The 14,578-nt window shown below is 36.7% G+C and overlaps 1 protein-coding gene across 7 annotated transcripts in view; it reads left to right on the plus strand.

The window, feature by feature from the left end:
• SYNE2 (spectrin repeat containing nuclear envelope protein 2) overlaps positions 1-14,578 on the plus strand; it is a 416,605-nt gene that overhangs the window by 368,082 nt on the left and 33,945 nt on the right. For all 7 annotated transcript variants that reach the window (XM_072629431.1, XM_072629430.1, XM_072629434.1 and 4 more), the window contains 2 exons: positions 4,619-4,777; positions 7,055-7,221. In XM_072629431.1, coding sequence (XP_072485532.1) covers positions 4,619-4,777; positions 7,055-7,221 — 326 coding nt within the window. The remainder of the gene's footprint in view (positions 1-4,618; positions 4,778-7,054; positions 7,222-14,578) is intronic.

A 14,578-nucleotide genomic window follows, 5' to 3' on the forward strand; every position in this document is an offset into this window, starting at 1 on the left:
AAGTCACTTCACTATGGGGCATGCCTGTTGGGGTGGAGTGGGGGGGAGCGTACTGAAATGTCTCTTAAAGCCAGACCAAGAAGCTCCTTTTCTTTGAATCTGGAGGCTGTTTCAGGCCAAGAATAAGCAGATAAGCAAACTGTTGTTTCTTAAGAGGGGAGTGACACGGTTTGGTAAAGTTGACCCTTTGTTTGGAAGGCTTTAGGCTGTAGCTTTGCTCACTCTTCATGATCTAAAGAAAATCGCTTTGAGAAAATGCACCAGTGGGAAGTCCCGGGTAGTTGATTGCTCTGTCTTGAAGAGGTGAAAAGGAAAAAATGTGGAAAATTCATAATGGGTGTAATAAGGGAAGAGGGGGTCTTTTTCTCCAGTTCAGTTTTGCAGGACAGTCCAGGCTCATTCCCTAGAACGAAGAAAATGAGTTTAATTCTGGGCTGTGGAGCCACTTGAAAAGTTTTGAATTCATTTGTGATCCTATGATTTAAATTTAAATAAATTTCTTTTAAGGAAAAAATGTCAAAAGTTGTCTTTAATACATCTGAGTGCCTAACCTCTACTTACTAATGAGATTCCTGAGGTTCCTGGTTTGTCATTAAGTCAGATTTGGAAGGAGTTAAAGGAACCAAATATACTTAAAGGTTTTAGTAGAATTATGGACAGTTGTAAGTATATTAATGTAATAAAAACCTCTTCTCTTACATAATCTGTGGATTAGGCAAATACTATTTAAATGTAAAAATTTTTTGTCTGAATTTCTGAAATGGAAGAAAAAAATTATTTTAACCTGGGAAAACCATCAAAGACTAAAATCATAAAATGTTTTCAGTTCCTTGTTTTGCTTTGAAAACTAATCTTAATAATGGAGACTGATTTGGGGTCTGGACATTTTATTGGCATTCAGTCTTGGTTGTATTTAAAGAGAAAATATTTTAAAAATCTGTAAAGATCTTTTTTAAAATGGTTGCCCTTTGTAGAGAAGAGGAAATCTGGAAACTAGGTGACCTAATGCTGCTAATGGTAAAGTTAATGGAATCAGTGCACCATAATTGAACAGATGTGTTCAGTGAATGGTTCCCTGATTCATCCTGTGCAAAATACAAAGATTTATAGCCAAAAAGTCATTGGTAAATTCATGCACTCAAGATTCTGGAATAAAAGCCATGTCTCTTAGGAATTAAATTTCTAGCAGGCCTTTTATAATTTTGTTTACTTCTAAGCTTACCTTCACTAATAAGGCAGCAGAGTAGGACTTTGTGGAGTCTGTGCGTCATTATTTTAAATTACCATTGCTTTTCACTACTTAAAATTAAAGCCTTTAAAGTCCTTAATAATCTTACTCCAACTTATTTAGACCAGTTTCATATTGGTCTTTCACCCCAAGGTTCACAGTCAAACCACTCTATTTGCTTTACCCAGAACAAAACATTCCATCATCTCCCACCTCCAGGTCTATTTTCTGTGTACATTTTCTCCCCTCTCTTCTCCCAGCCTCTAAGGGCAGATAGCATTTTAGAGTGTTTTTGTCACTAGAGTTGTAGGAATTTAGTAAATGCTTGTTGAATTGAATGCCTATGCATCAGATAATATGTGTTAGCTGCCCAGCTCAAAAGCTGCATCACACCAAGGTCATTTTATCGTTCTTTGTGGATAAATAAAGTTCATTTGAGCTCTTTAAATTTGAACCTACCTCTAGAAAGCTGTAGAATGTGTAGCTATTTCAGTTTTATAGAAATGAAATTTCCAATCCTCTGGTGTCATAGCATTACTCTGATGAGAAGGTGGTTTCTCATGCCCTTAATTTTTCTGTTCAGACTAACATTCTCAAGAAGTTGCTGTAACTGCCTTTATTCCTTTTGAATTAGATGTCCCATAGGTGATTCAAACTCAATATGTCCAAAACAGAGCTCATTATTTCCTCCCTCTCCTCTTCAGTTTTCTGAACTTCCCCCTTCATCAAAGCCTATATCTGTTATTCATAATCTTGGTGCCATCCTCAAGTCTTCACTCTCCTTAAATCTGTTGTCCAATCTTGTCCTTTCTACCTTCATGGTAGTATAAATCCCCAACTTTTCACACATACCCACCACTCCAGTTCAGGCCCATAGCACCTTTGCTATTGAAATAGACTCCTAATTGGTCTCTCATGCCTCAAGTACTCCAATCTGTCTTCCTCTGAGCTGTCAAAGCGATAATACTCTAAAGGGCAACTCTGACCATGTCAGGCCACACACACACACACACACACTGATATACACTCAGACTGAATAAACTCTTATTACTCCCTATTATGTATAGGATTAAATAAAAGGTTCTCTGTTTGGCATTTAATTTTTTTATAACCAGGCCCCTTCCTACTTTTCCAGCCTCCCTACACTTTGCTACCCTTGGTGCACCTACAATTCAGCAACACTGACCTACTTTGTTCTTCATATAGGACACTCCATCTCCTATATACTCTTTCTCTGTCTTTGAAGTGACTGTCATGCTTTCCCTCCTCACCTCTTAGTTTCCCCAAATTCCTGCAGGTCTCAGCTAAAATATCATCTGTCCTTTCTTACCCCCCCTAGCTACTCGTTTCTTCCCCTCTGACACTACTATCTATCTATTCTGTAAGTTTATAGAACTATAAATATATGTATACATATACATATGTGTATATATATATGTTAAGTGAGCTCTTGAAGGGCTGGGACTATATTTTTCCCCCTTTCATTGCATCTCCACCTTAGCTCATCATAAAAAGTTGAGTAAATGTTTTTGATTATATAATGAGTAAACAGTTATTTATAGCTTCCTTAGAACTTTATTGAACCGAGTACTAAGTTTCTACATACAACAGACTCATTTGAAAATTTAACCTCTTGACATTCTCTCCGTTTCTTTTCTGAGTTTACAAACAGTGTTTTGTTTTTTTGTGGCCCATAGCACTTAAGGGGCGGCTAGGTGGAACAGTGGATAGAGTGCTGAACCTGAAGTCAGAGCCTTCTTGAGTTCAAATCTGGTCTCAGACACTTACTATCTGTGTGACCCTGGGCAACCCTGCTGGCCTCAGTTTCTTCATCTGTAAAAATGAGCTGGAGAAGTAAATGGCAAACTACTCCAGTATCTTTGCCAAGAAAACTCCAAATTCGGTCATGAAGAATCAGACACTGAACAACAAAAATTTGTTAGGAAGCTTTTCCGTGCAACAAGCTGAGATTTCCCTCTTTGAAACCCCTTGGTTCTGAACCCTGGTGCCAAACAGAAGTCTAATCCCTCCTCTAAATGATAACCTTTCAAAATACAAGTCTGAGGAAGGACAAAAAAAATTCTGGAAAATGTCTTTGTGGAACAATTCAAGTGGAAAGAGAAGAACTAGGAGTAAATAATTTGACCACACAAGAAGCAAATGAGAATAGACAAACAGTCTTAGTAGAGATTTAGAAAGTCACCAAAAAAGTTATACTCTGTGTTGAAATTAAATGCAAAATTGTTATTGAGTTGAATTAATTGTACTGATATTCTGTATTAAGTTTTTAATAAAACATCTGAACTTTTTAAAGGAAGGAACCCCTTGAAGTAAACATTAGCATACTTCCTTGAGGAATAAGACCTCCAGCAGCTTAAAATTTCTAGACTCTAAGACCATTCGGAGGAGGAAGGATGGGAGGAGAAAGGTGGGAAAAATATAAAAGATGTGGGAGTCGAGGGAGGAGAGGGTGTGCCAAAAGATTTCATTAGCAAATAGAGAAGTAAAGGGGAGAGGGCAGGTTTAGATGAGAAGGGGATGAAGTTCAGTTTTAGTCTCATTGAATTTGAGATGAGGAGGATACATAGAGTACATAATATTTTTATGATATAAACAAAAGAACATCATTTGATCTATCCTTTTCTGGTATCTTTGCATAACAAATCTGGGTTGGATCTTAAAATACCAAATAGCTCTGGCCATTGCCAAGGTAGGTGCGTGGCAGGGCTTTATGACCTATTGTTGAGGGTCCCTATTCAGGTGGCAGTGGTAAAGGACAGCAGCAAAAGGAGGGAAATTTGGCCAGTACTTAATATGCACTATTTAGCTTTTCAGTATCTGCCAGGACTATATTTATTCTTTCATTTATTTTGTAGGCAATGGGGATAAGTGACTAGCCCAGGGTCACACAGGTATTAAGTATCTGAGGTTGGATTTGAACCCAGGATCTCCTGACTCCAGACCCCATGCTCTATCCACTGCCCAACCTAGCTACCTCCTTTCCCCACTGTATTTATGATAAGAAAATGCAAATGGTTCCCTGAGTCGAATGCTTTGTCAACTATGATTCATTTGCAAACAATTTCTACAGGATTGCTCTTCACCAAATTTTTCAAAGAGAGCATTAACCTAATTTTCTGGTGTTTTAAAAGGGAAAATGCAGAGCCTTAGGTGTACAGGGACAATTTTTTTGGTGGTAACTATTGCCCATGTGTTTGTGATTATTTCATCTTCTGGAAGTCTTACAAACCATTGAGTGAATATTAGCCTAGCCATCTTTTTTAAAAAATAGATATCTTTGTTTCCTTGGTCATAGCTTACATTTGAACGTTGCTGGTTATCTGGCTTCGTTTTGAGGAACTTACTGCTCAACAACGTTTTCATCTTCAGGTTTCACTGCGTAAACAAGAGATTGAAGAGAGACTCAATTCCTGGATTGTGTTCAATGAAAAGAATAAAGATTTATGTGCGTGGCTGGTTCAGATGGAAAACAAAGTTCTTCAGACAGCAGACATTAGTATTGAAGAAATGATTGAAAGATTACAGAAGGTAAACTAGGAAGTAGATTTAGATGATGGAATTTTAACTTTTTGGAAAATGTCCCCAAAGGCCAGGCAAAGTCAAGCATTTATTAAGTGCCTATTATATACCAGACGCTGTACTAAGGCCAGTGTGTCTAATTGGAGAAAGAACATGAAAATAAATTTTTACAAAGAAGATATACTCAGGATAAATATAGGACGATTACATAGGGAAGGCACTAGCATTATGACGATGGGTTGGGGAGGGTTCTGAGAATCTGGAAAGATTTCATTTAGAAAGTGAGACATAAAAGAAATCAGAAAACATTTAACCTTTTGAATTGGGAGGTTGAACACAAATATTTCCTGGGATAATCTAGAGATACATTTTCAGTTAGATGACTGTAGATTAAACAAAAATTTGGAAATAACTTTTCCTTAATTTTAGAGAGAGCTAGGTTGGGTGAAGATAATTTCACTGGGAAAGACTGTCATCATCTATTTATTTATTTTGACTAGAGAGACCATATGTACAGGGGCAGCTCAGCTTTGTCTGAATTGGTAGCAGATGGTCTTGAAGCCAAAGAATCCATGAGGTAAAACAGTCCCTTAGGATTTTAGGATCATAGATCTAAAGTTGGAAAGAACCTTAGAGGTCATCTAATCTATTTGCAGATAAGGAAGCTGAGGCCCAGAAAAGTTAGGTGACATATACACAGTTACAAACATGTAAGAGGTAGAGCCAGTATTCATAATGGAATCTCTGAGTTCAGTGCTCTTTCATTTCATTGCATTGTTCAAGTTAATAAAAATAGTTTTGAGCCATTTGTATAGTTCTGGAAGGTCAGAATTAGAAGTGAAAGACCACCTGAACCTGGAAATGATGAGGTTACATTCTTGCTTAATGCCTCTCAGTCAAGTCTTCAATCATATCTGACATAGGTTTTGAGTTGATTTAGCTAAAATACACATTTTGATTTGGTTGTATTTAATAGTCAATTCAGTAAGCATTTAATATGTGCCTTCTACCAGCAAGACACTTTTCTAGCTATTAGGGATTTAAAGACAAAAGGAAAGAAAGAATTAATGGATGAAAAAGCATTTATTAAACTCTACTCTAGGCAAGGCACTTTGCTAGCATCTAAAGATATAATGAGAAAAGTAAGTCAAGTACCCTTATGGAGGAGCTCACATTCAAGTAGGTTCTTAAGTATTTTGTATCATGGGGCCCCTCTTTCAGTGTATGGGACCCCTTTTCAGAATATCTTTATTTAATTTTTTATAAATCTATTATTTACTCTATATATCTATTTTATCTATGTAAATCTATTATTTAATCTCTTAATATGAGTATTAACATTAATTTAAAATCATTTACATTCATAAAGTACATATAATTATAATGGAAAGCAATTATATTGGAATACAGCTAACATTATTGAAAAAATAAGTAATGTATGTGCTTTGTTAATACATCAAATAATGAGATGATACATTTAAAATAAGGGGTCTAATATTGACAGTAATGAGTGTAAATATTTTGAGATATGCAACAATTTAGTGTGATATGAATATATCTTTGTTATCTGTTGGTCACAAAATCATAGGTACTGCTAATAAATAAAGTACTTTGTTGCCTGCATTCATAATAGAAAGAAATGCTAAATTTCAGTTAAAGATTGATGAAAATTAAATATCAAGAGAAGAAAAAAATTACTTTTCCCATCCAAGTTCATAGACTCCCCTGAAATCCATCCATGAATCCCAGGTTAAGAACACATGTAGTAGGGAGGGACAGACTGTATAGGAGTCAGGTAGAAAGGCTGACATGATCTTTAGGGTACAGTGATAAAGCTGATCCAGTGTTATTTCCACTGATCATTTCTGATGTGGAAACTTCCCTCATACTATCCAGATTTTTGGCTTATCATATTTTCTACTCCCAGATTTGATTTTAACAAAAGCAAAATTTCACACCTTCTTTACCTTAATTTCAAAATATCTGAAGCCTAATGAGTTAAAACAACATACCATCGTGTACTGCCATTTTGTCTAAATATTACATTTGTATATAGCTTTCAATGAAACCTTTTGAATGCAAGATTTTTAGGTAGAATAAAGGAAATTATTGACAACAGTGATTGTGATCTCCTATATAAGGTAAAGCAGGGGGAGCTTTTATTTCCCTTTATTATCATCTTCAGAAGAAAGTAAGTAACTTTACAATATTAATACAGTATTATAGTACAATAACAATATACAATACAATAACAATACTAATACTATATTTTGGTGTCTTTGTCAGGAATGTATGGAAGAGATTAACCTGTTTAGTGAAAATAAACTTCATTTGAAGCAAATGGGTGATCAGTTAATCAAAGCCAGCAATAAGACCAGAGTTGCTGAAATAGATGATAAGCTCAGTAAAATTAATGATCGCTGGCAACATCTATTTGATGTCATTGGATCGAGGTAAGAAAAAGGCTAAAACTGATTTTCTTCTAGAAATTTTCATGTAAAAAATATCAATCTCCTCCTATTCTAAAATTCTTCCATCCTTCTAACTAACTTTTAAAAAGCTATATAAATATAAGCTGTTGTTGTATGTTTGTCAGTAATAATAAAAGAAGGTGACAGATGCCAGAATATTTCCATTAGCCATCATGCCTAGAAAGCCGCTTAGTTCAGTTGTATTGGCAGGATTTTAGCAATTTTTCAAATGGCGGTTAAGTGGCAAAATGCTGGATTTGGAGCTGGGAAGACCTGTTCTGCCTCAGACACTTAATGGATCAAATATGGATCAAATGAGATAACATGTGGTGGTGGTGGTGCTAGTGGTGCTGATGATGGTGGTGGTGAGGGAGAGGAGGAGATGATGATGGACTAGAATCAACAGAATAAAAATGACTAATAGTGAATTGTTAACTAACAGTAGAAGGGCAATAGTAAGAGGGCACTTAGTTTCCCTTGGCGAGTTCAAGTCACTAAGCAGAGAGAAACACTTTTCAATTAGGGAAAGAACTGCCAACTGTGACTACTAAACCACTGTCAGTGATTTCTGAAAGATGTTGGAGAACAGGAAAGATAAAGCAAGAATGTTGTTACTTAGTCATTTTCAGTCCTTTCTGACTCTCCATGACCCTATTTGGGGTTTTCGTAGTAAAGATACTGGAGTGGTTTGCCATTTCCTTCTCTAACTCATTTCACAGATGAGAAAACTGAGGCCAACAGAGTTAAGTGACTTGCCCAGGGTCACACAGCTAGTAAGTGTTTGAAGCTGGATTTATATTTTTATATAATATATTTTATATACATAGTCTCCCTTCTAGGCCTGGCACTCTATCCACCTTGCTGCCCCAAAGTAGGAATAGAAAGAAGAAAATGACCAAATTTTCCAAAAAAGGCAGGAGAACAAAGTTTGAAAATTATAAGCCAATGTACCTGATTTAAATTCCTGACAAAATTCTGGAATGCAGTATTAAAGGGATGGTTAATAAGCTTTTCAAAAAGGAAGCAGTGATCACAGAGAATTAGAATAACTTCTTTTGGGTCACACCAGGCTAGAATGATTGATTGCTTTTTTTGATAAGAGCTTGTAGGCTGAAATCTGGGGCAATATTGATAATCGTGACATTCAGTATTTTAAAGTTATATATTATCTCATTTGATTTTTAAAATAATCTAGTGATTTGAGTACTACAAATAGTTTTCTGAATAACAGGATTCAAAAAGGTCTTGACATGATTAGTCAGACAATAACCATTTATTGAGCATCTTCTATGTGCTAGGCATTATGCTAAGCTCTTTGGATACAAAAGAAAGGCAAAAGACAGTCCCTGCCCTCAAGCAGCTCACAATCTAATGGGTGTAGTACCTTGTATATACCCTCACCTGCCTCTTACCTGTGCTTCCAAGAAACTGTAGCATATGCAGCAACCACACCCTGGTTAACTATCTTGGCAGAGGGGCTAAAACAAGTTGAGAGTAACTGATGGACCTCAAACTTGTTGTTGAGTTAGGGGATGTCTACCTCAAGCATGTAAAGATTTTCCCTGGGAGAATGGGTGGATGAGAACAATTTGTTCTCCAATGGCCATGAAGGCAAGAGTCAAGAAATCACCCTTTGATGTTTCATTGGTCCTCTTTGAAAAGGATGAGCAGTAACTTACCCATGTGAGCTAGGGTAAGTCGCTTATCCTCTCTGCGCTTGTTTCCTCCTCCATAAACTGATTGGACTCTGACTTCCAAGATCCTGGTCCAGCTTTAAAATCTGTAATCCTATGAAGGAATTTTAGAGATCATCAAAGGCAATCCCCTCATTTGATAGATGAGGTGACGGAAGCCCAGCATAGGGAGCAAGAGGAAGAGCCAGGATTTGAATCCTTCCCTTCTGGATAGAAACCCTTTCTTTTATGAACATCAAAGCCTGTGTAAAAAGTATTTCATAATTTCTTCTTGAGGGGGAATGTGAGAAGAAGGCATCCTCAGTTATTACTTTTACTTGTTTCAGTATTTTTAAATTTGAATTTTAAATTAAGTGACCTCAGGCATTTTTTATTTGTTCCATTAGTTTTGCTATGAAGAAGTCTTCCTTCATATGCCCCAAATTTGAATTTTGTTTTCTTTGCAGCTTGGCTCGGTTCAGAGTACCTCATAAATAATCCATTTGCTGCCACCCTTGAGATAACGCTGTGTCCTCATCTTTGCAGTCTCTAGCACCAGAACAAAGGCTGTGTGTGAAAGAAATAGCTTGGGATACTTGTGTATTAGAAGGGGAGAAAGCTGAGAGTAAAAATTACAGTTAAATGGAGAACGAGATTTCCTTCTTTCCCTGTGACTGTCACCCTGTGCTTGTATGGGTTCTTTGGTTCCTTATTAAGGAGCATTCAGGAAGACCACAGAGACTTTTGCTTCTATGGAAGATGCTGAGAGCAGTGGATAAATAGGACGCTGGGGGAGGAGGGGTTTCCTCTTCCCTAAGTGAGGTGGATAGATGTACAGGCATTAACAAGGAGCTTTCCATCATGACCTACGGAATGATTTTTTTTCTCATAAATAGTAAGTGTATTTCAGTTGTCTGCTCCATCTGTGTATGACCATGGCATGTTTGGGGACAGTGAATAGGAATTACCAGTTCAGAAGTGTGGTAGTGCGAGTGTGTTCGGCATTTGGGGGGTGGGGAAGGTGGGGAGAATAGAAGGGGGATGGGCACTGCATTGACTGTCTCTGCCTGTGCGCGTGTGTGGCTGGCATGCGGCTACGGGGTCTGCCTTTGACAAGCAGTGAGAATAGATGAAACTGAATGGAAGACCTTATGCTACTGCGTAAACACTATTGTGAGGCCTTTAACTTTCCGTAATAGTGATGCCAATACAGAACAGGGGCAGGCTTCAAGCTTCCAGGGTAAATAAATGTCGTAATGTAAGAGCTCATTTCTTTTCTTAAGGAAGTAATCATGATAAAAAATTAGTTGTGTCCTTTTTGGCAATAAGTAGCTTCCTGCAGGATTGGGATTCGATTATTTCAACCAAAAATTAACATTGAACCCATACTCTTAAATTTAGGATCTTTCAATAACATTGTTAATTCTCTGTAATTTTATGATTAATTTGCTGACCTAGGATTTTATAATGTAGGTTTAAAACCTTTAGCTTGCAAAGAAAAAAGACTAAACAATAGATTTATTAGATGCATATTTGCATAGATTTTAAATATTTTTAAAGCACTTTTTAAAATTTAAAGTATATTTTTTAATATTAAAATTAAGATAGCTGGTAATGTTTAATGCTACACATTAAGATAGCTGGCACAAAGTAAATGCTTAATGAATACTTGTTGATTGATTGAAGAAACATCACTCATGATATTGCAAGATTTTCGTCTTTGAGAAAGATGTTGATATTTTCAAGAGGAAAAGAAGGATGTTCTGGTAATTCAGCTGGTTAAAATTAAAAGAGAAAAAAAATCCATTGTTCACCAGACCTAGCTTATTTTCTACATATGGTACTGTTGGTGTGCCTTTGGCCTTGCCCTTTTGAGCTTTATACTCTGTGACTGACTCTGAGTGAGCTTTCTTTATATTTTGTTCAGCTTGAGGTTTGATTGCCTTGACAAAGTACTCATGGAATGTGGATCAGGTCACCTACTTCATTCTATTTGTGACGGAAAATAAGTTGTTTATCCTGAGTTTGCCTTTCTCTTTTGCATGCCAAAGTTTGAGGTTCTCCTGTTACTTATAGGGTTGTAAATTAATGTGGATAAACATTTGTATTTTATATATTAAAAATGTTTTTGATTCAGCACTGGTTTAAAAAGTGCAGAGATTGAGAGTCCCATGAATCTCCTTACCTGGTTGATAAAATATGGGTTTGCATCTTGATGTCATTGTTTTAATTTCAGTGTTGCCAGAACTTTGTCTTGTTTTATTTTTCAATAGCACGATTAAGGAAATATCCTATTGAACTCAATGACAAATAACATTTTTGACATATGTAAAAATACAGGAATTAGGTTTAAAAGTTTGGGTAGAACATTGTTACGAAGTAAATAAAGGTTTAGAGTAATGTTTGTGGTAATTCCTGAAGCTAATTATATCATTTTGAGGAGAAATATTTAGAATGTATTGTTAATTTTTGATGTATCATTTGTTAAAAGTTAGCGTACCTTTTCCAAATGTGAAATAGTATGTCTCATGAGAGAGAAGGTTCTCTCCTTTCTCTTGTTTGATGTCTTAAAACGGAGACTGGTAACTCCTTGGATGTTATAGAAGGGGTTCTTAGTCAGGAGTGAACTAAATTGGATAGAGAATAGAGAATTTAGAAATGCCAGGGACCTCCTTGCAGGTCATCTAGACCAAAACCCTCATTTTACAAATGAGGAAACTGAGGCCCAATTAAGTTAAGTGACTTACTGGAGGCTAGATGATCACTTCTCAGGTATATTGCAATGGAGATTAATTTTGGGTACAAGTTGGACTAGACAGCTACTGCTATTCCTACCAACTCTTCGAATTCTGTGATTTAAGGTCATTTAATCCAGCAGAGATAGGATCAGAACCCATATTTTTTCCATTCAAATCTTGCACTTCATTTTTTTTTCCTATAAACCTAATGTTTTTATCAGTGGTGTCTATAGGAACTCTGTAGCTTTCTTTTTCAAGACATTGACCAACTGTAGGCCCTTGTATAATTCAATGTGACTGATATATTCAGAATGGCTGAGCCCTGTCATGTCAGCTATCTTCTTTTTTATCAAAAGTTATAGGAGAGTAGAGCCAGAAAGTAAGCTGGATCTCCATCTTTGTAAACTTTGTAATCTGAGCTTTCTTGCCAAATTTTATACACACCCTTCCTCCAAAATTAAAAAAAACCAAAACCCCTAAAATGCCACTGGCTTTCTGTCAGCCTCCCAGTAGTGCTCCAGGGTCAAATAGATTGCTCTCACAACCTTAGGTCTCCCACCAGGGTGCATACAACATACCTGACCACCTGCGGTTCTTAGGTCAGCTCCTTCTGAACTCTGAATTTTTATAGCTGGACTTGCCATTAGCACAGTATGCCTGGCTTGTTCCTTGGGGCATATAGTTTCTTTTGTGGTCTTCATTGTTTTCTTCCTCATTTCAATTTTTTATTCTATCCTTCCTCATTACAATGACAAAGGCTCTCAAGTTCTTGTGAATGAACACTGGGTTAAATAACTGAAGGAAGAAGGAGAGGGTGCAGCTGTGTAGGATCTTGAGGGTTGGGGTGAGGGGTGGACTTTGCCTTTCTTTCCCTTCTGTACTCAAGCTGTGGATTCTTTACTGGCCACTCCTCCTTCCAGGATAGCAGCTGCTGTTTGTTGTTTGTCTAAAGACTACATGTTCCACAATGCAGTTCACACCAGACAGCTGGAGCTAGCCTGGTATTCTTTCTGGTTACAATAAAGCCAGTAAAAGCAAAGCATCTGGGATGAACTGGGCCCACCTTTAGGTCCAGATTTGTTTCCAGGGCTGGATCCAGAATTCTCTGTGGAGCATTTTTAATTTTCAAAAATTCCAGTGTGGTTTTGAAGACCTCTCCATAGTGTGAGACAGGAAACTGACATTAAAAGTATTGCCTAGGAATCATAGAATCTTTTTAAAATTAAATTATATTTTTAATTAACAAAAATCTGCCTTTTCTCCCTTCCATTCTGTTTCTCCTAATTGAGAGTGAAATAAAAAGAAAACATCTGTCTCAAACATTTACGGTTAAGCAAAACAGATTTCTGCAAAGGTTATGTGTAAAAGAGAAAAACCACATGGGAGTGTGTGTATTTGTGTGTTGTGTTTGTATCTGGGCGGTGGGGAGAGAGAGGGAAAGAGAGAGATTGAGATTGAGATTCTGTGCTCTGAGGATTTCACTTCTCTATCAGGAGGTGAATATTTTTTCATCATTAATCCTCTGGAGTTAGGGTTGGTCATTACACTGGTCAGAGGTCCTAAGTCATTCACAGTTGTGCCTTTATCATAGTATCACTGTACAAATTATTCTCCTAGTTCTCTCTATTTCATTCTGCATCAGTTCATATAAGTCTTCCTAGGTTTCTCTGAAACCATCCCCTTCATCATTTTATACAGCATAATAGTATTTCATTTCATTTATACCATAACTTATTCTGCCATTCTCCAAATGATGGACACCATCTCAGATTTCCCTTTTTGCCACCTCAAAAAGAGCCCTAAATATTTTTTTAACACCCTTGGTTGAGTTTGCTTACTTAGGACTAATCCCTCCCATAATCTACCCTCTTAAGACCTGCTTACCCTCTTTCTTTTTCCCTCCTATTTTCTTGTTGAGTGAAATGTATTTCTGTATACATTCTGTTTGTATTTTCTTCTTGGACCAGTTTATGAGGGTGAGATTTGTCAGCTCTTCTCCCCCCACATTCCTCCTTATGTGTATAGACTTCTAGTTGCACACTTCCAGTATGAAGATAAGTGTCCCTAATCTTCCTTTCTCTTTCCCCCTCATATATTCATCTTCCTCTCTTTCTGTTCTTCTTTTAAGATCATCAAAAGCTATTCCCAGGCCTTCTGTCTAATTAGATCCCCTCTATGGACCCTAATGTTGCTAGGGCTTAGAGGAGGCACGTGTATCACTTCCTCTTATTAGAATATAAATTTACATCCTATCTTTTGCAGTTTAGCCTCATTTAGTTCCTTACGATGGATTGTTATTTACCTTTTAAGGTTTCTATTAACTTCTGAAAAACTTCAAAGTTTTTATAGAGCTCCAGCCTTGGTTCTTTATAGTGGTGACTGCTAAGCAGTGTGTCAAGCTAAGTCTGACTGTGGCTTCTCAATACTCAAATTCTTTTTGACTGCTTGGAGTACTTTTTCTTCTTCATGAAAGCTCTGAATTTTGACTCTGATGTTACTGGAAGTTTTTATTTTGGAGTTTATTTGAGGAGGTGATTGGAAAATTTTTTTCTATTTCCTCTTTGCCCTCTTTCTAAGAGATCTGGGCAAGATTGTAGACAATGATTAGACTTTACCTTGGATCAGACCACTTTGGGAGCACTGATAGTTTGCAACCTGATTTGGGCAGATTTCTTGATATATGATTAGGCTCTTTTTTTGATCATGATTTTCAAAACATCCAAGTTTCTCTCCTTAATCTTTCTTCAAGGCCACTAGTTTTTGCTACTGATACCTTACATTTTCTTTTTCAGGCTTTTGATTTTGTTTTAATATTACTTTTTGTCTTTGACAAGAGACTTTATTGAGACTTTGGCTTCTATTTGAATTACTCTAGTTGCAGTGAATTTGTTGCTTGGGCAAAGTTTTGTACCTCCTGTGCCTAGCTAT

The sequence above is a fragment of the Notamacropus eugenii genome, chromosome 1 (assembly GCF_028372415.1).
Source record: "Notamacropus eugenii isolate mMacEug1 chromosome 1, mMacEug1.pri_v2, whole genome shotgun sequence".
NCBI classification, from domain to species: domain Eukaryota; kingdom Metazoa; phylum Chordata; class Mammalia; order Diprotodontia; family Macropodidae; genus Notamacropus; species Notamacropus eugenii.